Below are 27,795 nucleotides of genomic sequence, written 5' to 3' on the forward strand. Positions count from 1 at the left end.
TGCTGATCGGGTAGTCCTCGAACCCGTTCTTCACCGCCTCGGGGAGGTACTTCGCTGTCAGTGGCAGCACCACCTCGGAGTGGTACATCTTGCTCGTGTGGTGGTAGGCTGCGGCCATCGACCCTGCGCAGAGCAGTGGCGTCAGAACCATCTTCCGAGAGATCAGCACGGGAAAGCGATACTCGAGCGGCTGCAGGAGACTGCACAGCAGGTAGGAAACAGCATACCCCCAGCCGCAGAAGACCGGCAGGGAGCCAACCAGCACCCCGCCGTACCAGAGCTTGGTGGCCTGGTCAGCCTCGGCCAGCTGGATGTACTGGCCAAGGCTGCTGAACTTGTAGTTTTCCTTGGTCTCACGGTCCAGAAACACGTAGTTCGGGCCGTAGGGGTTATTGGGGTCCGTCTCGGCCATGAAGGGCTGGGACCGATTTCGCATGATTCAGGATTATGCAGTCTAGGCCTCAGCGCAGCAGCAGGGACCGGAGCCGGGTGCTCTTTATCTGCTCGAATTGCTGCCGCAGGGCCTGGTCGAAGAATTCTTGCCACTTTTGCTGGTCGAATTCGTGGATCGGGTTGCTTGGCGGCTCTGGCCTTCGCTTGACGGCGTTGCCGACCAGCAGACAGCCTCCTGCCATCGCGAACACCACCGTCGAGGACACGAAAAACCCCTTCTGGATGAAGTTGCTGCCAAGGAGTGCCAGCCACGCCACCGACCCATACGCCAGCCATCCCAGGCAGCTCGCACTCAACCGCCCATGGGTCTCAAGCTGCCGAGTCTGCAGCCAGAGGAGGATCAGGCTGTCGGCCAGATACCGCGTGGCGAAGTAAAGACAGCCGAATAGCGGCAGCAGGGGGACAATGCAGCCGAACATCAGCACGAGCAGGGCCATGGTAGTCACGTAGGCGTAGTGCTACCCGAACTCGAACAGCCGGTCGGTCAGCCTCTCGCGGCGCAGCTGCAGGGCGAGGGCAGGACTGTAGTACGCAGCGGACAGTTCAGGCCAGCGGCACAGGTTATTGAGGTTGGTCAGCACCTGCCCCAGCAGCAGCTGGATGATCATGTAGGGGTCTGCCAGTTAGTAGAAGGATCCCACGATGGCCAGAAACCGGAAGGGCCCCTCCACGATCGACACCAGGCTGTAGACCGTCCTGAAGAGCGGAACCCCGATGATCACCATGATCGTGTAGCCAGTCAGCCAGGCCATCTCGCTCCGCTCCCGCTCGGTCTTGGTGAGCATGACCTGGCCCTGCACCAGTACTCGCAGCAGGTACATCATCAGCAGGTTGGCCAGTGGCACCATTAGCGGCACCATGAAAGAGTCATCCTTAACGCCGAGGCTGTGCACCAGTTTGAAGGGGGTTGAGACAAACACGATCAGGGCCAGAGCCAGGAGGTTGCTGACCACCAGCCGGACGGCTAGCCGCGAGGGCCAGGCGCCGAGGTTGTCGAACAGCAGGTCGTTGGAGTCGTAGGTCTGTCGGAACAGGTACTCCCTACGGCCTGCTGCGAAGGCGCCCCAGGCAGACAGCTCGGTCACCTGCGCCACTGTCTGGTCTGACTCCAGGGCCAGGAAACAACCGTAGCACAGTCCCTCGTTGTAGCTGGTCTGGCTGCTCGGCACGTTCCGCAAGATCTCTTAGAAGATGTCGGCCCGCTGCTGTCGGATGGCCGTGGGGTCGTAGGAGCAGGGCACCACCCGCAGCAGGCAGGGCAGATCGTCCTGGAACTGCAGCTACACCCCCAGCCGCAGGTAGTCCTGGTTGAGTCGCAGCAGCAGAGGGTTGTACTTGAGGGGAGTAGCATAGAAAGTGCCCAGCTCGATCCCGGCCTCGCGCAGGTCCTGGTCCAGCAGATCTGCAAACTCTTCGAGCGAGCGCACCTCATGCCTGAAATTGACGAAGACCGTCTGCGAACACAGCCTTTCCTTGGCCTCGTTGTCGGGCAGCCTCCTACTCGCCCTCGCTCGCAGGGCCAGCAACCTCCTCATCCCACCCAGGGCGTACCCTGTCACCCCGACTGTCAGTACCACATTGACCACCACCAGCTCCTGGTGACGGGCCAGATCGACCAGCACGAAGGACTCGCCAGGCCGGCACTTCAGCAGGTAGTAGGGTAGCCAGAGGCTGAGCTGCACCATCGCGAGGATGAACTGTGCCTTGGGCCAGCTTCCGGACCAGTGTCAGGTAGGAGTACGCCTAGAAGCCGATCCGCTCGATCAGCTGCTCCGGGGGAACTGCGGTAAGGTCTGTGAGAGGTAGGTCAGCGCCCGGATGACGGAGTTGACGCGGTCGGGTAGCCGACTTGGCTTGGGCAGTTCGATAGGCTCGGCCAGCCACAGATGCTGGAAGACGGTGAGGATGCCGGCCAGCAGCAGTCCGTCCAGCACGACGAACGCCGCGAACTGCCCCGCGCTGATGGCCCCGCCGGGTGCTCGGCCATCATTGATTTGTGATGCGAGGGATGTCTCGAGACCGGGCGGTTGGCGCAGAGGAAGTCGTTCAGCTGACTGTCCGTAACTAGAAGCTCAAGGCGGAGATCGAGCAGGTCAAGGCAGTACTCAGCGAGCCTGTCAAGCCGGTACCGGCTAAGCTGGTGCCGTTGGAGCCACGCTGCCAGGTGCTTGAAAAAGAGCTGGAAAACGCGTACAAGCAGCTGCGGTTTTACTAGCGGGAGCTGGGCAGGTTGCAGAAGACTCAGGACGCAGGCCCTTCCCTCAGCGAGAGACTGGCCCGCGCGGAATCCCTCCGGGTGGAGAAGGAAGTACTGATGGCCCAGCTGAAAAGCGACATAACAGAGTGCAACCGGCGTGCCCGGGACAACGGCAAGCGGCTCCAAACCTGCGAGGAGGGCAGCCTGCAAGAAACCATCGTGGGGCTGAACTACGAGCTGAAGTATCTCCAGAAGAGGCTGCAGGAGCAGGAGGACAGAGAGCACTGGGAGGGCGACCGCCTGGCCCGCCAGAAGAAATATATAGGCCAGTTGGAGCAGCAGGTCCGGGAGAGGGGGCTGTCCTTGGCACCGAAGAGGCCCGCCCCTGACGAGGTGTAGGACCGGACCAGCCAGCGCTACGAGCAGGTCAGGGCCGAGATCAAGCTACTGGCCAAACTCACAGCCGAGGAGCACGACAGGGCCGAGGCTCTAGCCGTGGACCGGAAGGTGATCGAGCAGGAATGCGCTGCGGCCGAGAAGAACGCAAAGTCCTATGACGGCCGGCTGCATGAACTCGAGCAGGCCATCACCGACGCCAAGAAACACGTCTCAAAATAGGCGATGCGGCCGACCTTCCGAGCGAAATCACAGAAAGCCAGGACGATCGATCATCCCCGGACGATCGAGCCTCCGGATGCTAAGCCTGTCCCGGCCAGCCTTAAGATCGACTTCAAAGGCAAGCCTTCACATAAGGCCATCAAGTTCAGCGATAAGTCGATCATCCCCAGCTACCAGGGCTGCAGGATTGTGGGCTGAAGGCTTGGCTGGACCAGGAGCATGTTGTGGCTGGGCTGCAGGCATTCTACGAGGTGGAGGGCAGGGCTGTGCAGGGGTGCCTGCAGGCCCGCTCTTTGGACAGCCTGGCCGAAGTGGGGTTCGTGGCGGAGAAGGGGGACGCGCTGCATTCCGCAGAATGCCTATTCAGTCCCACGGGGCGGCTGGAGCACCTGACAGTAAAATCGAGGGGAGGACAGGAATGGCAATGCGGGGTGGTACGGCCCAACCAGAAGCACCTGCGATTCGAAGTGCGGGGGATGAACTGCCTGTGTGCATGTTCGGGGCGTGGTAGGTAAGCGGGGAGTCCAAGTACGCCAGCTTCACGCAGCTGGGGTTCGAGATAATCCGTGAGGTAAAGATGCGATGATCATTTTTTTGCCCTGCGGAGGGTCACCACGGTCTTGATGGTCAGGCGGTCCCTCTCGCGGTCCTTGGCCTACTCGGTATGCTCGTGGACTGCCACCTTGTGGATCACGGCCTCCTTCTCGTGCTGGAGTATGCAGGGCGGCCTGGGTGACCCGCTCGCTGGCCTGCGCCAAGCCGTGCAGCTCGACCTGCTCAAACTTGGCCAGACAGAGACGAGCCCTGGCCAAGACGGTGCCCAGCCGCGCCCTCGCCGAGACCTTGTACTCGTTGGTGGGCACGAATTAAGGAGCCTCCCCCTCACGCCTGTCCATTGTTGAATTAGGAGATACATCCCCTCACGCCTGTCCACTGTTGAATTAGGAGATACATCCCCCTCTGCCACGTCATTAATAATATGGAAGCAGGCTTCTATCGGGTCGGCGAAGTCACCAGCCTCGCGGGGCTGGGCGTCGCCCCCAAGTTCATCAAGACCGGCAGCACCTACCTCGAGTCCGAAAAGTACATCTGCGTCAGGGATGAGACTGCCGCTGGAGAGCCGCAGCTCACCATCGTCGAGATGGAGAAGGGCATGGCGGTCACCGCAAGCCCAACAAGTCCGAGGCCGCCATCATGCACCAGCGGGACAACATCATCGCCCTCCGCGCGGCCGGCGAGGCGGGCCCTATCATCCAGGTCATCAACATGTCCACCAAGTCCAAGCTCAAGACCTGTGAGCTCCGGGAAAACGTGGTGTTCTGGAAATGGGGTCAACTTGACCAAACTGGCAGTCGTCACCACCGCCTCCGTCTACTTCCTGGACATCACCAACGATGGCCCTGCGGTCAAGGTGTTCGACCGCAGCGGGCCCATGGCCGACAGCAACCCTGTCCAGGTGATCGGCATCACCGCCTCCTCCGATGAGAAGTGGGTCGCCCTGTACGGGGTGTCGACCCCTGACGGCGGCAAAACCATCAACGGGCACATCCAGCTGTTCCTGGTGGAAGGCAGCCGGCAGCAGAAACGTGGACGCTCTGGCCTGCACCTTCGGCCGGGTGTTCCTGCACAACGACAGCCACCGCTCCGAAGTGTTCTGCTACTGCGAGAAGAAGCCAGGTGAGTCCCCCCGGATCATGATCAACGAGATCAGTCCGGCGCCCGAGGGCTACACCAAGCACAAGAAGGGCTGCGACCTGCCGCTCGAGTCCCCCACCGACTTCCCCGATCTACTTCCAGGTCTGCGAGAAGTTCGGGGTGCTATTCTGTGTGACCAAGGGCGGAGTGGTCTACGCCTTCGAGATGATCTCATCGCAACTGATCTACAAGTCCCGGTTGGCCACGGGTTAGACCTTTTTCACCTGCTGCAAGAACAGCCGCAACGACGGACTGCTGGCGCTGTCCCGCAGCGGGGCCCTGATCGCCCTCCAGATCGATGAGGCTGCCCTCGTGCCCTACGTGCTCAACAATTGCGGGTTCCTGCCGAACAACCAGACCCTCGCGGTCGAGCTGGCCACCCGTTACCACCTGCCCGGCATGGAGAAACTCTTCCAGGAGCAGTTCAGCAGGCTGATCGTGGCAGGCGACTACTCCGGCGCGGCCAAGGTGGCCGCCTCGGCCCCCGAGACCATGTTCCGCAACATGGAGACCATCGCAAGGTTCAAGGCTCTGCCGCAGCAGCCGGGGCAGCATCTGCCCATCCTGATCTACTTCCAGAAGCTGCTGGAGAAGGGCAAGCTGAACAAGGTGGAGAGCGAGGAGCTGGCCAAGTTCGTCATTTCGCAGGGCAAGGGCGAGGCCCTCAAGAGCTGGTTCGAGCAGGGCAAGCTGGACAGCTCAGAGGCCCTGGGCGACATCGTGGGGCAGGCCGACCCCGAGACCGCTCTCAAGATCTACCGCGATGCCAAGGCCCACGGGAAGGTGGTTAGCAAGCTGAACGAGCTGGGCAAGTACGACCTCGCGATGAAGTACGCGGCCGAAACGGGGGCCAGCACGGACTACATGGCCACCCTGCGCAGCATGATCGCGACCAGTCCCGAAGGCGCCCTGAGCTTCGCGAAGAACCTGTGCGCGAAGAACAAGAGCGTGCCCGTGCACGACATCGCGGAGCTGTTCGCGTCGTACAACCGGATGCCGGAGATGACAGCGTTCCTGGTGGAGTGCATGAAGGAGGACCGTGCGGAGGACGGGCCGTGGCAGACCAAGGCACTGGAGGTGAACATAATGACGGCGCCGCAAGTGGCGGAGGCGATCTTCCAGATGGGCAAGTGGTCGCACTACAACCGGAACAAGGTGGCAGTGCTGTGCGAGCAGAAGGGCATGTACCAGCGCGCCCTCGAGAACTTCTCCGAGATGAAGGACATCAAGCGGGTGCTCAACAACGCCCACATGATCCCCGAGAAGGTCGTGCTCGAGTACTTCTCGAGGCTCAGCCCCGAGATGGCCTGTCCGCTGATGGTCGACATCATCAAGTACAACCGGCAGAACACCAAGCTGGTCACCTCCATCGCCATCGCCAACCACGCCCGCCTCGGCCTCAAGAACTGCATCAAGGTGTTCGACTCCGCCATGGCCTTCGACGGGCTGTTCTACTACCTCAGCTCGGTGGAGAAGGGCACCGACCGCGAGGCCTACTTCAAGTACATCGAGGCGGCGGCCAAGTGCGGGCAGCTGAAGATCGTGGAGGACGTGATAAAGAGCAAGCCGGACTGCTACGAGGTGGGGCGGGTGAAGGACCTGCTGATCGAGCTGCGGCTGCAGGACCCGAAGCCCCTCATCTGCCTGTGCGACATCCACGGGCTGATCGACGAGCTGGTCAAGTACCTCTACAAGAACAACCTGCTCAAGTTCATCGAGGTGTACCTGTTCAAGGTCAACAACGCGGCCGCCCCCGTCGTGTTCGGCACCCTCATCGACCTGGAGTGCGAGGAGAGCTACATCAAGCAGCTGCTCTACAACATCCGCTCCATGTGCCCCATGGACAAGGTCATCGACGAGTTCGTCAAGCGCAACCGCCTGCGCGTGCTCGAGAACTGGCTCGAGCAGCGCGTGCAGGAGGGCGTCCAGCTGCCCGAAGTGCACAACGCTCTCGCCATGATCAAGATCGACACCAACGAGGAGCCCCAGGATTTCCTGGCGCACAACCAGTTCTACGACTCGGCGCGGATCGGCGCGTTCTGCGAGGAGCGGGACCCGCACCTGGCAGTGATCGCCTACCGCAGGGCCTGGGGCAAGTGCGACCAGCAGCTGATCGACATCACCAACCGCAACTCGCTGTTCCGCATCCAGGCCAAGTACCTGGTCGAGCGGCAGTCCGAGGACCTCTGGCGGGCGGTGCTGACGCCCGCCAACGACTACCGCGCCCAGATCATCGAGCAGGTGGTGGCCACCGCCCTGCCCGAGAGCAAGGTCATCGAGGAGATCACCACCACCGTGAAGGCCTTCCTGGAGGCCGGGCTGCAGCTGGAGCTGATCGCCCTGCTCGAGAAGATCGTCCTGCACCACAAGGAGTTCCGCAGCATCCGCAAGCTGCAGAACCTGCTGATAATCACGGCGATGAAGGCCGACCGCAGCAAGGTCATGGACTACGTCAAGAAGCTGGACAACTTCGACGGGCCCGAGATCGCCAAGACCGCCCTCTCGCCCAACTACAAGCTGTACGAGGAGGCCTTCAGCATCTACGAGAAGCTGGGCATGAACTACGAGGCCCAGGAGGTGCTCATCGACTTCATTGAGGACATCGAGCGAGCCGACGAGTTCGCCAACCGCCACAACCAGCCCGACATCTGGTCCAAGCTGGGGCTCGCCTACCTCCATGCCCAGCAGACCAACAAGGCCGTCGACTCCTTCGCCAAAGCCAAGGACCCTTCCCACTACCTGGCCGTCATCCAGGCCGCAGAGCACGAGCAGAACTACGAGGCGCTGCTGCGGTTCCTGCCGATGGCCCGCGAAATCACCAAGGACCAGCACATCGACAACGCCTACAGCTACTCGCTGGCCCGGCTCGGCCGCGCCTCGGAGCTGGAGCAGTTCATCAGCCAGCCGAACTCCTGCGACGCACAGAAGGTGGGGGACCGGTGCTTCGGGGACAAGCTGTACGAGGCCGCGAAGGTGCTGTTCACGTCGGTCAAGAACAACGCCAAGATCGCATCGTGCCTGGTGTTCCTGGGCGAGTACAGTGCTGCGATCGAGGCTGCCAAGAAAGCCAACACCCCCCGCACGTGGAAGGACCTGTGCTTCGCGTGCGTGGCTGCAGGCGAGTACAAGCTGGCCGCCACGGCCGGCATGCACGTGATCGTGCACCCTGACCACCTGGAGGAGCTCATCCAGTTCTACGAGAGGCAGGGCGTGCCCGAGGAGATGATCGGGCTGCTGGAGACGGGGCTGGGGCTGGAGCGGGTGCACGTGGGCATCTTCACGGAGCTGGGCATCCTGTACGCCAAATACCGGCCTGAAAAGCTGACCGGCCACTGCAAGGCCCACCTCTCCAACATGAACATCCCCAAGCTGATGCGCGTCTGCGAGAAGTACGGGCTGTGGCCAGAGGCGGTCTTCCTGCACACCAGCTACAACGACCCCGACAAGGCAGCCCACCTCATGATCGAGCACTCCCCCAGCTGCTTCGAGCACGAGGCCTTCGTCAGCCTCATGAACAAGGTCTCCAACAGTGACCTGCACTACAAGGCCATCCAGTTCTACCTGGACGAGCAGCCCATGCAGATCAACGACCTGCTCAAGGGCATCGCCAAGAAGATCGACCTGGTCCGCTGCGTCAGCACTATCAAGCGCACCGGCTATATCGCCCTCATCGCCCCCTTCCTCAAGCTCATGCAGTCCTCCAACTCCAGGGAGGTCAACGAGTCCCTCAACGAGATCTTCCTCCAGGAGGGAGACCATGCTGCTCTCCGCGAAAGCATCTCCCGCTATGACAACTTTGATGCCCTGGCGCTTGCTCGCGCCACGGAGGCGCACCCTCGTCTGGAGTTCCGGAGGGTTGCCTCGTTCCTGTTCCGCAAGACCGGCCGCTACGAAGACGCCATCAAACTGTCGAAGGCCGACAAGCAGTACCGGGACGTGATCGACACCGCCCGCGACTCCCAGAAGACCTCGCTAGTCGAGAACGTGCTGCGGTTCTTCGTGGAGCAAGGCGAGAAGGAATACTTCGCAGCCACCCTGTTCACCTGCTTCGACTACCTGCGCCCGGACCTGGTGATGGAGCTGGCGTGGAAGGCAGGGCTGATGGACTACGCCATGCCGTACATGATCCAGATCACGCGCGACATGTTCACCAAGATCGACACCGTGCAGAAGAAGAACGAGGACCGCGAGAAGAAGGAGGAGCAGGCCGCCAAGCAGCAGATGACCCAGCCTATCGACATCTACCCGACCGGCATGCTCAACGAAACCCCCATGCTCATGAACGCCCCGGGAGACAGCTCCTATGCAGGGTTCGGGGGCATGTCCATGAGCATGGGCTCAGCCCCCCCGGGCACCCAATCCCAGCCGCCTTCCTCGGGCGGCGGATTCGGCCAGTTCACCAGCTGGCGACCATGAACCCCCCGATCAATCACCCTTCATGATCATGGCAGCCACCGCTTCACCCTGGCCGTGAAGCCTTCCATCGCCTCGACGTTGAGGAACAGGTGCTGGTCGAACTGCTGCAGCTCGAGTTCCTGGTTGTTGTAGAACCTGCAAGTGGGTACCCTCTTCACCAACCTCTCCAAGTGGGCGATGTCTTCAGGGCTGAACATGTACCAAAAACTGGTCAGGCGGATGCTTCAAATACAGCGAGAGTTTCCTAAGCGAGTCCTGCTGTAGCAGAGAGTCGACGAACTTCTCCGGGATGGAGTTGCTGGTCAATGCGGCACTAGTTGCTGGTCAGCCCGTGACTTGTAGTAGGAGGTGATGTAGACCCGCAGGGACTTGCAGCTGTCTATTTTCTCGATCTTTTTGGCGGCTTTCAAGAAACTCTCGCATTTTATTGTGATGAACTTGCTTTCGCCTTGCTCGACGATGCCCTGCAGCATGCGGTTGAGTAGGGAGGCGCCCTCCACCACCCCGCCGTTGGGCTCGTCCTTCTTGACCGCGATCGGCAGGGACCTCACCCCACCCGCCTGCGAGAGCTTGCCCCTACTGCCCTTCGAACTGATACTATTCTCCCGAGACTCTCCAAAGATCGGCCGGCGAGGCATATCCAGCCCGTACCCCTCCAGCTTCTTGAACATCGCCAGAGAGTCCTCCTTCAGCCCTGCGATGTAGCTCTTGACCTTTTCCTAGCGGGAGGCCAGCCCCGGTGACTAGTAGTTCATGCCCTTCAGGTTGATGTTGATACTGATGATCTCTTCGGACAGTCGCACCTACTCTGCGCGGGAGCGGGCATCGAGAAGCCGTTGTTTGAGGAGGGTCGAGGTTTCGATCATGTCGCGGATGGCCTTGAACTCGCCCATTGAAGAGTTCGGCTTGATCTTGTCCAACGCCTTTCGTTCGAGCTCGTCTAGCTGCCGCCTCAGCTCTGCGAAGTGCAGTTTCAGGTCCCGTTCGTACTGCATGAGGTTTTCAGAGGCCTTGCTTTCTCGGATGAAGTCGGCAATCCTTCGGTGCACTAGCCTGAGGCTGGCCTTTTCGCCTTTCAAAAAATCAGTCTCGCAGTACTCACAGACGAAAATATGCTCGCCCAGCTCAACAGAGTGCGCCTTGCCGCAACCTCGGTTACAGCGGCTGCTCGCAAACTTTTCCCTCAAGGAGGGGTCCATCCTCTCGTTGGCAATCACAGGGTCTGCCAGCTCAGCGCCCATAATAAATGGACGGCATTGAGGGGGCAATCGACGCACTCATGTCCGAGCAGGGTGACGCATACCTGGACAACATGATCATAAAGCATGGAGTTGAGCTGCTAGGCAAGACCCCTGAACAGGCCGTCGAGGACTACAACCGCTACATTCGGCTAAAGTATCCTGCCCGTGGCGAGCTACTGATGGAAGGGGATTTCGAGGTCATCTAAAGGACGCCCTTGGAAGGAGGTCTTTTTCGACTAGTCTACCGCTGCGGGGACGTATACTAGGGGCAAATCAGCCTTTCCGGCCTGAAACATGGGGTCGGCAAATACCGCTATGCTAACAAAGAATGTTACTTGGGCGAGTTCAAAGAAGACGTGATAGAAGGCCGAGGGAGGTATTGGTTTGAGGGCGGGCATGTCTACGAAGGCGAGTGGAGAGGAGGAGTGAAAGAGGGGGAGGGCAGGCTGGCGATGGCGGATGGGACTGTCTTTGAGGGTAGGTTTGAGGGAGACTAGCCTGACGGACACGGAGTGATGCGGTTTCCAGACGGAGGGGTTTACGAAGGCGGCTGGAGGCAAGGCGAACGGTGGGGCTACGGGGTGCAACGTTGCGCAAACGGCACAGTGAAAGCCGGCAACTGGGCCGGCGAAGACCTCGATGTCTGCATCTGACAATCTCATCATAAATAAATGTACGAGCTGCAAACCGCCTACAAGCCGCCTCAGTACAGGCTGCTCGAGGAGGCAGCCAAGCAGCAGGAGCTCCAGCAGGTCAGGTCCCGGGTCGAGGAGTTTCAGAGGGAGCAGGAGCAACGCAAGAAGTACCATACCGACCTGAAGAGTACCCTCGCGAGGGAGTATGACCGGCAGATCGAGAAGCGCAGGCTGAAGGAGCAGGAGGAACGGACCCGCCTGCAGCAGTTCGAGACTCAGTCGGTAGAGAAGGCCCGGAAGGAGCTGGACTACTAAAGGACTTGCCGGCTGACCCGCCGCAAGCAGGGCAATGAGGAGTACAATCGCTACATCGACCAGAAGGCTCAGGGTGGGCAGGCCAACCCAGAGCTGAGGTACCAGGACCACCAGTTTTTCAAGGACAGCGACCTCTTCGCCCGCCGCCGTAGCCTTTTGCAGGCCGACACCGTGGAATACCTCAAACGCCAGATCCGAGAGAAGGAGACCGACCAGATGCAGAGGACGCGGTTGTATCCGGTGATCGCCATGGACACGGTCAGCAAGCAAGAGCGGTTGCGACAGGAGCAGCTGCGAGAGCGGGAGGACCGCAGGCTCCAGCAGCGCAGGTATGAGGAGGTGCTCGGCAAGCAGGTCGATGAAAAATTCCGGCGCATCTATTCGAACCAGGGGCTGACGCGCTCCCTCGCATGATCGCATTAATGTTGACTGGGCTGCTGCTGGCCACCTCGGCCAGTCTGCTGATCTTATCCGAGCCCGAGGCAATCATCGACTACGGCCTCACTACCTCCCTCAAGGTGTTCCTGCCTAAGGGCAAGGCCAAATCCCCTTCGTGCACCAAGTCCAACCTCACCTGTACAGGCCAGCTGTTAGAAATCGTCCTGAGGTACGAGCAGAAAGACCAACACTTTTCATGTGGAGGGATGCGTTTTGCAGAGGCGTCGCATAGGGTCGGTGCGGAGGTGGGCTACGAGCTGAGGGTGGGCTGTGAGGGCGAGGGTGGTAAAGCCTTGCATTTGGTGTTGCCTGTGCAGTAAGAGGATTCGGGTAAAGACCTTGGGTATCTGTGGAAGGCCAAAAAGGATCTCGGAAGGAGGGTGCTTGAGCTGACCAACAATTTTTTCGAGGTGTATCTGTACGAGTCAGAAGGGCAGATTGTGGTGCTGGCTAAGAAGCCGATCTACGCCCGCCCTTCCTTCACCAAGGTCATAAAGCCCCACCCCTTCGCAGTGACCACCCCTCCCAAGCAGGTGCTCAAGACGCTGATGGCCAATAATGACTGGAAAAGGGGCCTCCCAGCAGGCCTCAAGAATGCTCAGAAAAAGGGGCGGAAAAGCCGCCCTGCTGATGAATTATGATGTCAGAGATGAGAGACGGAGTCAGTTTTGGGGAAGGGTGACCCCGTGCACTGCGAGGGAGAGGTGTCGGCAGCCTGCCAGCGGGCGGAAAGCCTTGCTGGCTGAGTCGTACGCAAACATGCAGTCTAGCTGACGTTAACGGAGCTAATCAGGCCCTGCCCCCCAAACCCTCCGCAGCCGGCCACCCCGCATGACGAACCCCGCCACGGGCATGAGCTTGCGAGGGCCCTCCAGCAGCATCGTGAAATGCTCCGCAGGGTTGTTCTGCAGCAGCTCGATCAACTACAAAGACTGCAGAACTGTAAGGTTGGTGAAGGCGTTGGCCCGAAGCCCTGCTAATAGGAGAGTGGTGTTACTTTTGCAGCCTGGGGAGCGGCTGCTTCGTCGGGTACGGCTGCTTGCCAGCATGGCGGAGCCTTGGTACAGGCCGCTGCGCTGAGCACTCTGGTTGGTGTGGTTGGTATGGCTGGTGGAGGGAGATCCGCGGGCCTTTGTTGATGCTTTTGTTGGGGTTCGCAGAGCAGGGCGACCAATTCGGGCCAGATAACGAGGAGACTGGGGCCTGACACGCTAGCAGCTAGGAGACTGGTCGCACTTCTGCGCGGAAGGAGACAGATACTTTTTCAGGACGGCGTACTTGGTGGACAAGGTGGAGCGCGAGCACTGCAGCCTCTGCATGGATCGAGCTGCCTCGATCTCGGGGATGGCCTGCTTGAGGGTGGCCGAGATCGCCTCCATCAAATAAATTAACCGCACAATATATTTCCTGGTGTTATGGAGCAGGCCCAGTAGCGTCTGCAGGGGCTGACTGCCAAGGTCGCGGAGATGGCCATCAAACATGCTGCTGAGACTGCCAAGCTCAAGGCTCTGCTCCAGACCCAGCACTAGCTGGTCCTCCAGTTGCAGGCGCAGCTCGAGGAGCAGACCCGCGAGAGCCAGCAGCAGAGGGCCGAGGTCGAGCGCCTGGAGGATGAGAAGATCGGGCTGGTGAGTCAAGTAGTCAGGCTGACAGCCGACCTAATCGTGCTGAAGGGCAGGCTCGGCGAACTGTGAACTCTCGCAATCAACTGAAATCAGCAGGCTCAAGCTCGACCACCAGCCGACCCAAGTTTCCTCGCTCGAGTCGCTTGACGTGGTACACTATCTCTTCGATCAGTCTCTCGTCGCCCAGCGAGTGCTCCTCCAGCATGCCCCTGAGCAAGCGATTCTGCCTGACCAGAGTCTGATTCTCCTCTCGGAGGGCGGCCTCCACGGGGCCAGCCTTCTGCGGCTGGTGGTAGTTGGTGTTCTCCTTGGCTTTCAGAGGCATCGTTAAATATCGTTAGTGTATAACCTTTGTAATGGAAATCGACAGGGATCTGAAGCCGCCTCAGATCTTTATTAGGGTCAGGCCTACCCAGGAGGGCAAGAAGATTCAGGGGTGGACGGATCGATCCATTACGATCGGGTGGTCTGCCTCTATTGATGACCCGGGGCAGGCCTTCTCCACAGAGGCACGAATTTCCTGATGTTCGCTTACGGGCAGACAGGCACAGGCAAGACCCACACAATGTTGGGCCCCGACCACAGCCTCAACAGGCCAGCCAGCCCCGACGGGGCAGTCACCCCCGACTAGGGGTCCTTTCCGACACTGGTCTACCAAGTGTGGCACGAACTCACCACGAAATAGACCAAGTTGGTTGCGAGTGTCTTTGTCTCTGCTGTCGATGCAAGCGGCTGACTTGCTGACCAAGCAGAGCTTCTACGAACTGGTCCGGCTTAAGTAAGAGGTGCTGGAACGGCCGCAGGATGTGATCGAAGTGCTTCGTGTGATCCGTGGAAATAGGCAGACTCGTGGAACCGCCATGAATTCAGTAGGCGAACATCACTCAGGATAGTGACGCTGTCCAAGCTCTGGGCCCCATTAGTGACAGCTCTGGATAGCTATCAACAGCGAGCGCAAAGACCTGCTCGCCAAAATCGAGCAGCTCACGAAGGCCAAGCAAGAACAAAGCCAAGACCCAAAGCCAAGCAAGACCCAAAGCCAAGCAAGACCCAAAGGCAAGCAAGTACGCAGACCAACGGGAGCAGATGCTAAGCGAATGCCAGGCCAGACAGGCACTGCTTGCCCGGCTGGCCTCCACCTGATCAAATCAGACTGATTACAGCATTAAAAAGGTTGTTGAATGGATTCCACGCAGGCCAAGATCTTCGCGTGTCTCAAGGAGGAGCAGGACTAGGAGCGGAGGCTGGCTCTGGGGGCCATCCTGCGCTGCGAGGTGGAGCATGATAACCTTCTGGGGCAGTATGAGGATTAGGTAAGGTAGCTTGAGTTGAAGTATGATGACTTGCTGGCCGCCAACTCGAAGAGGATTGACTAGATCGCCAGGGGAACTGATTTGAAGCGGGATTCGGCACATGCTCCGGACCAGTACCTGCCTGCCTCCGTGAAGTCCACCAGCAAGGGGTTGCCAGATTTCTGGGCCAAGGTCCTCCTCAACAGCTAGATCCCCATTTATTAGAAGGACGTAAAGTGCCTCCAATCCTTGACCTCCCTCACGCGGCGCAGAGAGGGGGAATGGGAAATCTTCGAATTCGGGTTTGCCAAGAACGAGTACTTTGACAATGAGAGGCTGGTCAAGCGCATCAGGATGTACGGGGTCTAGGAGTTTGAGGAGGAGGGGGATGAGATACGCTGGAAGAAGGGAAAGAAGTTGGGTCGAGGGACCGTGGTCAAGAAGATCAAGCAGAGTAATCGGAAGGGCGAGACCAGGGTGATCGAGAGGGAAGAGCCGGCAGACCCCAGCTTCTTCGAGTTCTTTACTACCGAAGCCTCAAAAAATCATGGCGCCATGGTGCATGAAATTGCGCGGGCCCTCAAAGAGTAGGTGTTGGCATACTCTCTGTCAAACTACTTCCAGCTGCAGAGCGATGATGAGTAAGACGATGGCGACGACGATGATGAGGGAGAAGATGAGGACGGTGAGGACGACGAGGACGATGAGGAAGACGATGAGGAGGAAGAGGACGACGATGGGGAGGAAGAAAAGCCGAAGAAGAAGAAACAGCCGCAGCCTCAGGGCCAGGGCAAGGACTGCAAGCAACAATGATTGATTGGCATCATGAGCAATTATGGACTACGATACCCGCTGCGCCCGAGATTATCAGCCCGATGTTACAGATGGCCATAATGCCCTGTATCCCGATGTTTATGATGTGATCCGCCAGGTTCTTTTCTGCTCCGCCCCTGCAGAACCTGGCCACCGTGAAGATGAAGAACGCGAAGAAGTGGATCCACCCGAACGCGTCCCCAGCGACCGGCCGGAACGTTGCCGCGAGGGAGAGGGCGACCAGGTGCAGAGCGAACAGCAGGATGAATTCCTCCTTCCACTCCTTGTTGTTCCACTTCTTGGTGTCGGGGACAGCCTCGGGGTCACTGGCGGCAGGCTCTTCCTCAGCCCCGCTCGAGGCGTATTTGAATGCGTAGATGAGCTGGCTGACCAGGAACACAAAGAACATGCAGAACACCTCCCCGCAGGCCACGTTGCGGAGGTTGGCCTGGGTCTGCGTGTAGGTGTTTTCGCAGACCAGCGCGTTCGGCCACGACCAGGTGGTAGTCGACATTATTAATCACTGGCCTGTTGATCATTTGATTTCTGGTCTGCTGCAACACATTTTTTAGTGATTTTCCCATGGCAGTTAGCAACGGGCCGGTGGGCCGTCCCTCCATCCTTAGGAATGGCAGTGCCTCGCCCCAGTCGCAGCATGTGGCTGCCCCTGCCAGTCCTGTTAAGACTTATATGCTCAGGTTGAGAATCGGGCAGGCAGAAATCGCCCAGGAGTTTACCGACCGTGATAGTCCACTCGACCTGGCCCGCGAGATTTGCTTCAAGAACAATCTGCCGACTGACCTGGTCGGCAGCCTTGCAGACCAACTCCAATCTGCCAGGAAAAGCCTTTGCAGCAGCTCAGCAGAGCACCGGCACCTGTACTGCCCCAAAAACCAATCTCCTCTCAGGTCATCCCTCGCAACAGCCCTGACCGAAGGCAGTCCCTGCCAATCCTCAAGGAAGTACGTCCCGGACAGGCTGTACAGCGAGGGGGTGAAATAGCTGGAGCGAAGGAGCAGGCTCGCAGACAGCGAGTGCAGAAAGGCGATCGAGGAGTAGTAGGGGACGGTGTGTAGTCCGACGATCAACAAGAGAAGCGAGAAGATCATCGAGGAGTACGGAGGCACCTCAAGAGGAATTGTCGAGAGGATGCATGCGAGGACTGAGCAGAGAATAGAGGCGATCCGGCAGGATCAGGAGCAGTCCGAGATGGCAGAATGCACGTTCCACCCCAAGACCAACCCCTTCCGGCCATCCACGACCGTACCGAGAGCGAAGCCAGAGCTGCCGGATTTCCCATTCTCGCCGACCATCAACTCCTCCTCCCAAGAGATGATGAAGGCCAGCAGCTTTGAGGAAAGGCAGCGGAGGTTTCTGAGCAGCAAGATGATGAACCTGGCGAGCATGAAGCAGCAGAAGGTCTGGGCTGAGACCGTGGATACGCGCAGTGGCCAGAAGCTGTTCTGTCCTCGGGTGGGCCGTCCTCCCAAGCTGGACCGAGGCGACTACATGAGCCCGATCGGCCAAAGCAGGATTCACAGCCTTTCCGCAGGCTCTTTGCTTAGCAAGCCCAAAGACAAAAACAGCTCTGCATAGACCCAAAAAAGGTTTTAGTCTTTCCTCACAAAAAAATTCAGCATTATGTTTGAGCTGCTAGATCCAGGCAATTCAGGCTATTACTTCACAAAGGAGCCTGTGCCGGCCAGCTTTCCTGCCTCTCTGAGATCCATCCTCGAGAAGCTGACCCAGAGGACAGCCCCTGGCAACTCCTTCACCAAACAGCAATTCCTGGAGTACATGAAAGAAATCTATGAAAATTAGTTAGACCTGCTGGAGCGGGATAAGGTGCAGGCCTTACGAAAGCAGCCTTAGAAGCACCCTCCGAGCAGGAGACCAACCGACCGCCACATCTTCTAAAGCCTGTACAAAGACGCGGAGCAGCGAAAAAGGCAATGGACGCTGGACCGCCACAAACGCGAGGAATAGCTCAGAAAGGCGGAGCTGCAGGAATGCACGTTCCACCCACAGCGTTGACTCTCGTATCACAGATCATCGACCACCGCGAATATCTTGACCGGCAGCCTGAGCTCCTCCTCGAGGGCGGTCTGCTCCCCGCTGAGGTCTATGAACTCGTCGTCCTGTAGGAAGGGGCGCTGGGAGTTGAGGTAGTGCTGCAGCATGGAGTCGTCGTACTCTTCGTGGTCTTCGAGCATGATTGAAGAGGGGCGTTAGTCGGCCGTGTATGGCTCATTGATGGGGATCGGCTGAGGGGGGCACCGGAAATGCTGCTAAGGGGGTTCTTCCGGCCTGACATCCTGTAGGCGGTGGGGTGAATACTGCTGCTGCGAGTTTATTCTCTGGCGGAGTTCTAGATTCTTCACTTTTTCTGTGAGCAGACGGTTTTAGCATTAGATGATGGCAAGCTGCTCGTGGAGCAGGCCTATCTATTTTGCTTTTGTTGGGAGCTGGGGTTGGGTGGCTGGGCTTTCTAGCATCTGCGGCTAGGATGCCTGGCTGCTTGACTTTATTGGGAGCTCGAGTTTTGCTTTTCTTTTGAGCTCTTTGGATTGCGTGGCAGGCTTGCTTCTTTCTTTTGGTGGCTCATAGCTTGCTTCCATCAGAGCAGAGGATTATTTCTGCTATTCAGTCCTGAATTTATGGTTTTCAAAGAGCCTACTGTTGTTTCTGTGGCCTTTGTGATTCTTGTGGTATGGGTATTCTGGGTAGCAAAAGGCATCCAGCATCGAGCGCTGCTGTTCTGGCAAATGAGGACCCCTCCTGCTATAAGTTTAAACATAGGAGTCCAGCAAAGGCGGAGTTTCAAGACGTTCTTTAATCGAGTACGATCCATAAGCCGTCCCAGGACTTTCATACACTTCCTGCACAGAGCTGATATCAGCCCTGATTGTCTAGAAGGGAGCGACCTTCCGCTCAGGCAGCTCTATCCTCGGCCTTTGCAGTTCTTGCACCCACTCGCGCTCCAGCAGTCCTGGAGAAAGCTCGCTTGCAGGCCTGTCGCAAGGCACGTTGAATGCTGATTCAGGCGTCTTTTGTCTCCTTCGTTCTGTTATTTCCAGGAAATTGTCATTTACTTTGTAGGGCGACGGGGAGGGCCGGAGGTCTGGCTGGGGTTGGGGAATGAAAGGTGCTGAAACAGGCTGGGCTTAGAGAGTCGATTTTTAGATGAGGTGTTTGACGTGGCTGTATTTGCGGTAGGAGGGGGGTTCCTGGAATGATTATTCTTCATCTGATGTGAAAAACCGTTTATGACCTTATTCTAAATCGACTGCTTGCCGTCTTCCTCCCTGCTGCTCGATGATTTCCTCCTTATACTCAAACTTTTCAACATCACCCTCCCGTGATTAATTCCCAAAGGTTTGCCTCTTTTACTCCACTTTTTTATCCTTTTTGCAAGGATCTTGTCTAGGAGGGCTGTATTTAGTGGGCTTGTAGGCGATCTATTCTTCTTGGTAGGAGGTCGTGGGTTGGTATTGAATAGCAGGTGCGTATTGGTGGACATGAGTCTAGGGTGTTGCTTTTTATTGGGAGGAAAGAGGCGGCAGATGATGGGTCGATGTGCGCTTGGGCTAGAGGGGTTTGGCTAACTGGGATATTCCGGGGCTTGAGAAATCACTGTCGAACAGGTTGAGTGGTCTTTCTGTGGTGGCTGGCGGCTTGGTCACCCGCCTAGAGTCGGCACCCAACCCCAACCCCAACCCCAACCCCAACCCCAACCCCAACCCCAACCCCAACCCCAACCCCAACCCCAACCCCAACCCCAACCCCAACCCCGCCTCCTTCAGACGGTCATCTATCATCTCTCCTCGATAATTGATAATTTTTGTCATGAATTTCCTGAAATTCGGGGAGTTGTGCGGCAGGATCAAGAGGGTCAAGAGGGCCGGCTGGCTGAGATTCCTGCCTGAGCAGCATGTTGAATCAGTCGCGGATCATTCACACAGAGTGGCAACTCTCTGCTTCGCCATTCCAAGCGAATTGACCGTCAACCGTGACAAATGCCTCAAAATGGCATTAGTCCACGACCTCGCCTAAGGAATAACAGGTGATTACACACCTCACGACGCCATAGAAAAGGAATAGAAGCACAGGCTCTAAAGCCAAGCTCTACAAGAAATTATCAGTCCCCTCGACCCCCTCGCCAGGAAGGAAATAGAATCCCTGTGGGATGAGTACGAAGAGGGTGGCACTCTCGAGTCGAGGGTGGTCAAGGACCTGGACAAGATCGAGATGCTAATCCAGGCCAGCTAGTACGAAAGGAAGCATGAAGTCGATCTGTCATAGTTCTTTGAATGGACTATCAGCAAGCTAGGTCCGTTACGGGAGCTGGGGGTGGCGGTCGACTCCCAGCGCAAGAACAGATGATTGTTACGCACAATAATGCAAGCCTCCATTAAGAAATAAATTTATTGTCCTGGAATGAAAAATACCTTACGCTTTCTGTTCTCGAGCAGGCGGTTCTACCCGGACCCTGTCAAGCTGGACAGCTCTGGGGGGTCGTTCTCTGCGAAGGACATGGTGGTAACCCGCAGCAATTAAAAACATGAACTGCCACCCCTCGAAAGCCTTAAGTTCGGGGTGAACAACAGCCCCCACATGCTAACGATCGAATGGCAGCGAGGCGCAGGCTGGGGCAAGCCCCATATCGAGCCCTTCAAAATGTTCCAGATCCACCCGTTCAACTCTACCCTGCATTACGGGATCGAGTGCTTTGAGGGGTTGAAGGCATATAAGCAGGGAAAGGAGCTGATGCTGTTCCGGCCCGAGCTGAACATGTACAGGTTCAAGCAGTCGGGCATGTACAACAGCCTGCCGGATTTTGATGGGAAGGAGTTGCTGGCATGCATCGAGGAGTTCGTCAGGCTGGAGCACTCCTTCGTGCCGGACAAGTTCGGGTACAGTCTGTACCTGAGGCCGACCTTTATCTCGACTGAGAACGAGATCGGAGTCAGACAACCCAACAAGGCGATGATTTTTGTGGTGGGGTCACCGGTGGGGCCGTACTATGCGGGAGGGTTCAAGCCGGCAACCTTGTTCTGTGAGGAGGAGGCTATCAGGTGTGCGCCTGGTGGCTCGGGGGAATTCAAGATCGGGGGGAATTACGGCCCGACTATCAAGCAGCTATAGCACATCGCCACCTACAAATGCGACCAGACTTTGTGGACTTTTTAGGGCCGGATCTGCGAGGTCGGTGCCTCCAACATCTTCTTCGTGGAAGGGGAGGGCGACAAGGCCAAACTGCTGACTCCCCCGCTCAATACCATGATCCTGCCCGGTGTAACCAGAGACTCGATCATCGCTCTCTGCAAGGAAAAGGGAATGGCCTGCGAGGAGGTGGAGCTGGACGTGCAGAAGACTCTTGAGGGCATTGAAAGTGGCAGGATTACAGAGGCGTTCGGAGCAGGGACAGCGGTGATCGTGAACGGCGTGAAAACAATCGTCCGGAAGCAAGGCAGCACAACAAAGCAATACGACCTGAAGAACGGTACTACGAACCCAACCGCCAAGCTGCTGTACGAGCAGATAATCGGCATCCAGTACGGCCAGTCCAACCACCCCTTCTGCCACAAGATCGCGAGGCCGGACGCCTACCTCTGATTCGACCGATCAAATGGATCAGCAAAGGCAACATGTCTTTTCTTTGGTCTTCTTGGAGTTGTCGCGGTTGTTGAGTACGTACATGATGCCCTGCTCGAAGATGTTCTTGAGGCCTTCCTGGGTCCGGGCTGAGCATTACATGTGCTTCGCGCCTTTCTATTTTGTCATGCTCTCTGCCTTGTCCTTTTGGATGTGCTTCCCCTCCTTGGTGCGCAGGTCGATCTTGTTCCCCACCACCAGCTTGACCGCTCCCGGGGCCAGCTTTTCGAGTTATGGCAGCCACTTGTTCAGCGCATTTTTGAAGGAGCCGGGGTCAGTCACGTCGTAGACTATAACGAAAATGTCGCAATTGCTGTAGGCCAGGGTGCGCAGCTTGGCATACTCCTCCTGGCCGGCAGTGTCCCACAGCCCGAGGCTGATCATCCGGTTGTTGAGCTTGAGAGTGGCGCTATAATTCTCAAAGACAGTAGGCACATACTCCTCGGGGAACTTGTCCTGCGTGTAGCAGACCAGCATGCAGGTCTTGCCCACACAGCCGTCCCCCACCAGCACCATCTTCACGGAGGTGGCTTTCTACATGCGCGATTATTTCTGTGATTCACATGCAGGCGGGGCTGCCTGGATATAAGTGGGGTGGCAAGCTGGGCCAAGGCGCTTTCGGGGAGGTCTATGAGTGCTGGCGCGAGGACAGGCCGCTGGCCGTCAAGGTCTACAGCCTGCCCTTTCTATAGGCCCAGAAGCACATCGTCTACGAGGAATTCCTGCCGGTCTACAAAACAGGCCTGCAAATGTTATAGCGGTAGATGGCCATCCTCAAAGTGCTGGCTGCCCACCCGCATGGAAATCTCTGTAAAATCGAGGAAATTGTTGCCTAGCAAGACTGGATTTATGTGGTCATGGAGTATGCGGAGCTGGGGGCGCTGATGGAGGTGGGGGAGGGGGAATTGAGATGTGGTAGGATGGGGCAGTGGGTTGAGGATGGGGCGGCGGGGGCGAGGGATGTGGGGAGGGCCCTTTTTGGTGCACTGAGTCATCTTCACGGGATGGAGGTGGCGCATCGGGATGTCAAACCTCAGAACGTGATAGGCTTTCTAAACTAGGACAAAACTGCATCCCTGAAACTTTGCGATTTCGGGACTGCCATCCACGTTACAGGCCCCATAATGGACAAAGCCGGCACTGCAGGCTTTCGCCCTCCTGAGGCCATCGACGTCGACCTATAAGGATTCGACCCCAAAGCCTGTGATGTCTTTGCTGCCGGGGTCACTTTATACACTTACCTTACCGGCAAGTTTCCATACCAAGGAAAGAGCTAATCCTAAATCGAGGAACAGGTCATGGCCATAGACCTGCCTATCCCTGAGGACTGGCCCTCCGACTTAAAGGAAGTAATCCTAATGTCGACCAGCAAAGACCCTTCCAAAAGGGGCAGCGCCCAGCACTGCATGTAAATACTGTCGTGATATGATATTTCAGGGCTTAAATTCCCCCAGATCGACAATCTCCTGCGAGTGCTGTTCTCTTCCAGCCCTGAACTGCTCGTAGCAGGAGGCCAGCCTGCCACTTTCCTGGATCATTTTAAACCAGGGGGTGAAGGCCAGACCCTGCCCGATAATCTATTTCTCGAATTCAGTGAGTTTTTAGAGGCTGACCCAGCGATAAGCACTGACTTCGTCTGGGTTGGCCTGCAGTTTGGGGTGGTCTTCGACCTGGCAAAAAAAGAGGTGGTCGACCTCGTACTCGCCAAGCTCGCCCTGCAGCGCCTTGTACAGCACCCTCCCCATCTTCCATAGCTTGACTCCAGTCAGGTCCAACCCCATCTCATACCTGCACCTGACCCTCACATCGTCCTCAATGCTGCCACCCTCAATGCTGCCACCGAACAGAGGATGTGAGCAGCAGGTGTTGGTCCACTGCCCCGCAAAAAGAGGCTTGTGCTAGGACCGCTGCTGCATGAGCAGCTCGTTGGAACGGTTGAACAGAAAAACTGAGAAGGCTCGGTGGGGGCCTTTTTCGGTGATGGTCTTGATGGTGTGTGCCTAGAACTTGGGGATTGAGTGGAGTGGGCGGTCGGAGGGGTCGACTAGGATGAGTTTGTCGGAAAAGGTCTGGCTTTGGGAGGGGTGGTAGGCCAGTTTCCGGAGTACTTTTCTGATCATAATATATATAAAGGATGGACCTGCGTTGCTACAGGCTTTTTGATGAACCTCGGGAAGAAGCCCCGAAAGAAGTGGCAAAACAGACCAACGTCATTGTGGGGTTCAAGAATTTGCATGCCAAGATCGTTCGCAAAATTAGAAAAAAGGACGAGTTCTTGCAGAGGATCAAGAGAGAACGGCAGTTCTTGCATGCGGTGAGTGCGGACTGCTTGTTCTTTCCACCAGAGACAGTAGCAAGCCCTCGAAGGAGGGGCCCCATGCCCTGCACCCACGAAGAGAGTCGTTCCTTTGGCGAGGAAAGGCCAACGCAACCGCATTTCAAGGTTTTCAACGAGGAGATCAGTCATGATTTTAGTTCTGAGCAGGCAGAGCGCCATGGCCCGTTTCTATCAACCTCGAACTCGTTCTTCCAGAAAAAGGCCAGACGAACCGTCCAGCGCAACCACCTGCTCGAGGACTACCAGCCCAAGCAACTGCGCAACCAGAGTCTCAGGACCTACTTCAAGATCAAGCACAGAGGCCGCAGCTGATAGTGATCACTTCAGCACGTGTCCCAATATTCTCCGAACTTGTCACCGGGGTCCTGCTCGCTGACGATTCGCCGCACGTTGCAGGCCTGGCACGCATGTTGTAGTCGACGCTGACAGCCTCTACAGTGTGAGGCTGTCTCACGAGCTTGCGATTTGTGGTGGGCCTGCTACACCCGCTGTGAGAAGCCAGTTGGCTTGTAGCCTGTTTAACCCGACCCTTACAAGCCTGTTTGCATACTCCTGGCTTTCTGCCACTCACCCGTCCTGCGGTCCAATCCATCTTCATCCCCCGACTTCCAATGTTGTTCAAACCCAGAACTGCGTGTAGCTTTCTGGTGGGGCTTGCCTTTTGCCTAAGCCTCGTAACCGCTTTGACAGTTAGCCTCTCTAGCTAGCTGCTCCATCTCTCGGGCTTATCTCTCGTACCGCTGCATGCGAGAATAGTCCAGATGCTGGGCGTATTGAGGGCGGGTGGCCCTGTAGATCCGCTTGCCACGGTCCCAGCGGGTCTTCGCGCCGGCTGGTCTCATCTGACATACACAGCAAGGCTGGACAAGCGCTGCCTGCTCACTGTACTGCACATGGTTGACTTTGGGGGTCAGTCCAGAATCCTCTGTGCAGTAGTGGTCACGAGGCCACCAATTTGGGTACAACGACTTTTCCATCCTCTCGATGTGGTCGTGCTTCTGACTGACGTGGCCGCGCCAGGATCGTTGGCGGTTGATATGCTGGGACAGCAGTTTGTCGTATTGGTGGTCTCGTAACTGTCGGGCGCGGTCCACTTCTCGCTCTTTTTACTGTATGAGGTGTTCTGCCTCGCATTACGCGCAGCAGTCATGAGCGGGGCTGGAAACCGGCCTTTGTTAGGGGCGGGGCTTCTACTTTTTGGCTTTTTAAACTGGAAGTTCAGAAGGCCGGCTAACCGGCCTCGCATCCGAAGCCAGCCTGAGCACGCGATCGACCAGCTCAGCACGCTGCCCCTAAGGTAACTGGTCATAGGGCATGCCAGCCTTCTGAAGCTCCTGATCGATGATCGCACAGAACGAGGACCTATCCATTTTAATTAGCAGGTCACAGACGAAGGGTGTTGGCCATCTCGTGGACCACGCGGGCGCCTTTCTCCTGCCATGCACTGCGCAGCACCCAGATATCGTCTTTCGGCTGGGTGGTCTCCGCGACGAAGGCGGCGCCTTGGAAAACCGAGTATTTGCGGGAGGGGCTGTCATTGACACTGATCTTGATCTTGATGTCAGAGGCGCCTTTCAAGACCTTTTCCTTATAGAGCTTGCGAATGTCAGTGTTCAGGCGTGTCGGAAAGCCAGGGATGATGGTCGTCCCTCCTGACAGGATGATATTGCCGTACAGGATCTTGCGGCAGTCCATGTCGCAGTGGTTGATCGAGGAGAAGATCATCTCTGCGCAGCCGGGGACTTCTTGCCCGTCGATCATAGGGTTGAACAGGATTTCGGGGGCCTCAAAGCGCTAGGAGCCGAGGCGGATAGTCGACCGGTCCGGCAGTGTGTACGTCCTGGTCAGGGTTCAACTTCTCGAAGCAGGTGGTCTGCTGGGCCAGCTGCCGATCCGCCATGAAGTCATGGCTGACCATGCACATTTTTTCCTTGATCTCGCGGATGACCTCAAAATCAGCAGTGCTGTTGAACGCGTAGCCTCTGCGCAGCATGAGCTTGGCCAGGAATCGGGTTATGTTCGAGCCTGCGATGTTAAGTCTTTCGACGTGGTTCTTGAGGACGTACATGTCTTGCACAGGGATGCAGTGCGTCACTCCATCCCCGCTATCGACCAGCATGCCGCTGGTCTCAGCCACTGCGAAGATCGACAGGAGGGCCTGGATGCCCACCTGCACCCGGCCAAACTCGAACCCTTCAAAGAGCATCTCGAGTAGTTTTTCGCGATTGACCACTGGGTTGTTGACTGCCTCGGTCATGAAAATATCCCTGCCTCGGGTTTCCTTGCAGCCGATCTTGTCGAAGGCATAGCCCAGCAGAAGCCGGTAGTCCTACCAGTTGCGGACCACGGCCTCGCTGGTGGGGTAGGCCAGCTCCAGCATGGCTCGATGCTTGGAGGTCTCATCGCCAATCATGACATCCTTGAGATGAACCCCTTCAGGCATCTAGTCGGCCCGGAGCAAGGGCCTGCCGACCAGCGAAGGGAAGCAGGCAGAAGGGTACGTCTCATTAGAATACCCAATTTTGATGTACCCGGTGCCAGGGTCGCAGACCACCGCCCTCTCCATATAATGATTGGATCAGTCAATAATCATTATTTTTATGAGGCGACAGGATCGGTATCAGTCTGCCGGCCTCTTCTTGAGGCACAGGGAGTCGGTCAGCAAGTTTATGAGGCTGCACGAGCAGGCTATCGAGTCCTGTCGGCTGGGGGCGGCTGCCGTCAGGCCCGTCAAGAGGAGGATTCTCACTCGTCCTCGGAATGACCATCGCAGGGGTAAGCCTACACTCATCGAAACCTTGACCTTCGAGTTTCAGCAGGTATTGGAATGCTCCTCGAAGCCACTGCTCAAAGCCCCCCGCAAGCCACGGCCAGCATCCTCCTCCTCCTGCCTACGGCGAGTGAAATCCTCGCAGGATCTGCGGCCACAAGCTGTCGAGTTGACCGGCTGGTGACAGTCACAACAGCCACTAAAATTTATGAACTTATTACTGGATACAAATAAATACTAACCTGCAGGCAGTGCTATTGCAGCAAAGGGCGTGGACTGCCCGAGTAACAGTCACAAAGCAGGTGGGCTGAGCTGCAGATCGGCAAATCTATCGATTATTAATTTTATATGACTGTATCACTTTAATTTAAGTACTGAAAAAACTGACCTTGTTAAGAACTATATCATGAAATTGTCTGAGTCATTTATTTGGTTTGGATGGGACTATGGCAGTCTTTCCTCAAGACTTTGGTTAGACTTTACACGGGTATGCATGAGGTTGAGCGATGCCTCATAAGGGGTGACCCTCTCGCCTTCTAGCGTTCGATCATGTCCTCCTCGAAGTTGCAGATCACCAAGTCGCAGCTCTACTCAGACCATCCTCCTTCCAACTTCACCTAGCTCTTCACCCTCAAAGGTGACCTCCTCGCCTCCCACCCACACGAGTTCGTGGAGGCTATCGCAGCTATTCGACAGCTTCACCGCAGCAAAAGATTTATCAAAGAGCAGGCCAGGCCGCCGAACGAGCAGGAGGAGGTCGATCGCTGGCTGAAAGATATTTGGGGGGTTCTCGGGAATGGAGAGTATGGGAGGTCGGGCGAACAGTGGATTTCGGTGGGCTTTCAGGGCGAGCAGCCAGACACTGATCTGAGGGGGGCTGGGAGACTGGGCCTGCTTCAACTGCGCAACTTCACGGTCCGGCATTCTTCCCTCGCAAAAGCCCTACACGAACGGTCGCTCTGGGCTCATGGCTACCAATTCTTCTGCGCGGCGGGCCTGCATCTAACCATGCTGCTACTCCACCAAGTGTAGGGCAACCAGCTCGACACAGTGCTGCTGCGGCTGCAGGAGCAGGAATGCCTGGAGTACCTGGACTGGCGCTACAAGGAGCTGTTCGAGCAGATGGACAGAGCGTGGTTCAGCACCCCACGTGAGAGCTTCATGGAATTCTCGAGGTTCTTCGAGGAATGGAGCAGCGAACAGAGAGGATGAGGTCATTTTCCGACCAGGCTTTCGGACAGGTCCTGCATCTTCTTCATGAGCTGGGGGTCGTTCTCGCTGTCCCACTGCTGCA

General features: G+C 57.3%; 4 protein-coding genes across 4 annotated transcripts; 2 read left to right on the plus strand and 2 right to left on the minus strand.

Moving 5' to 3' along the window:
• The first annotated feature begins 3,271 nt into the window (after positions 1 to 3,271).
• LOC127594809 (clathrin heavy chain-like) lies at positions 3,272 to 9,379 on the plus strand. The gene is given in 9 exon segments (XM_052056573.1): positions 3,272 to 3,457; positions 3,508 to 3,663; positions 3,780 to 3,834; positions 3,984 to 4,119; positions 4,214 to 4,342; positions 4,387 to 4,597; positions 4,599 to 4,862; positions 4,864 to 5,049; positions 5,051 to 9,379. Coding segments are annotated over 9 exon segments (5,652 nt in total).
• Positions 9,380 to 20,307: 10,928 nt separating this feature from the next.
• Positions 20,308 to 21,354, plus strand: LOC127594810 (uncharacterized; the record flags this gene model as incomplete). Its single annotated transcript, XM_052056574.1, is given in 1 exon segment — positions 20,308 to 21,354. A coding segment is annotated over 1 exon segment (1,047 nt), but the record flags the coding sequence as incomplete, so codon positions are not given.
• Positions 21,355 to 21,510: 156 nt separating this feature from the next.
• Positions 21,511 to 23,174, minus strand: LOC127594812 (uncharacterized). The gene is given in 2 exon segments (XM_052056575.1): positions 21,511 to 21,927; positions 23,025 to 23,174. Coding segments are annotated over 2 exon segments (567 nt in total).
• A 1,940-nt stretch (positions 23,175 to 25,114) lies between these two features.
• LOC127594813 (actin-related protein 2-like) lies at positions 25,115 to 26,297 on the minus strand. The gene is given in 2 exon segments (XM_052056576.1): positions 25,115 to 25,570; positions 25,572 to 26,297. Coding segments are annotated over 2 exon segments (1,182 nt in total).
• Positions 26,298 to 27,795: the final 1,498 nt, after the last annotated feature.

The sequence above is a fragment of the Hippocampus zosterae genome, unplaced genomic scaffold (assembly GCF_025434085.1).
Source record: "Hippocampus zosterae strain Florida unplaced genomic scaffold, ASM2543408v3 HiC_scaffold_271, whole genome shotgun sequence".
Taxonomy (NCBI): domain Eukaryota; kingdom Metazoa; phylum Chordata; class Actinopteri; order Syngnathiformes; family Syngnathidae; genus Hippocampus; species Hippocampus zosterae.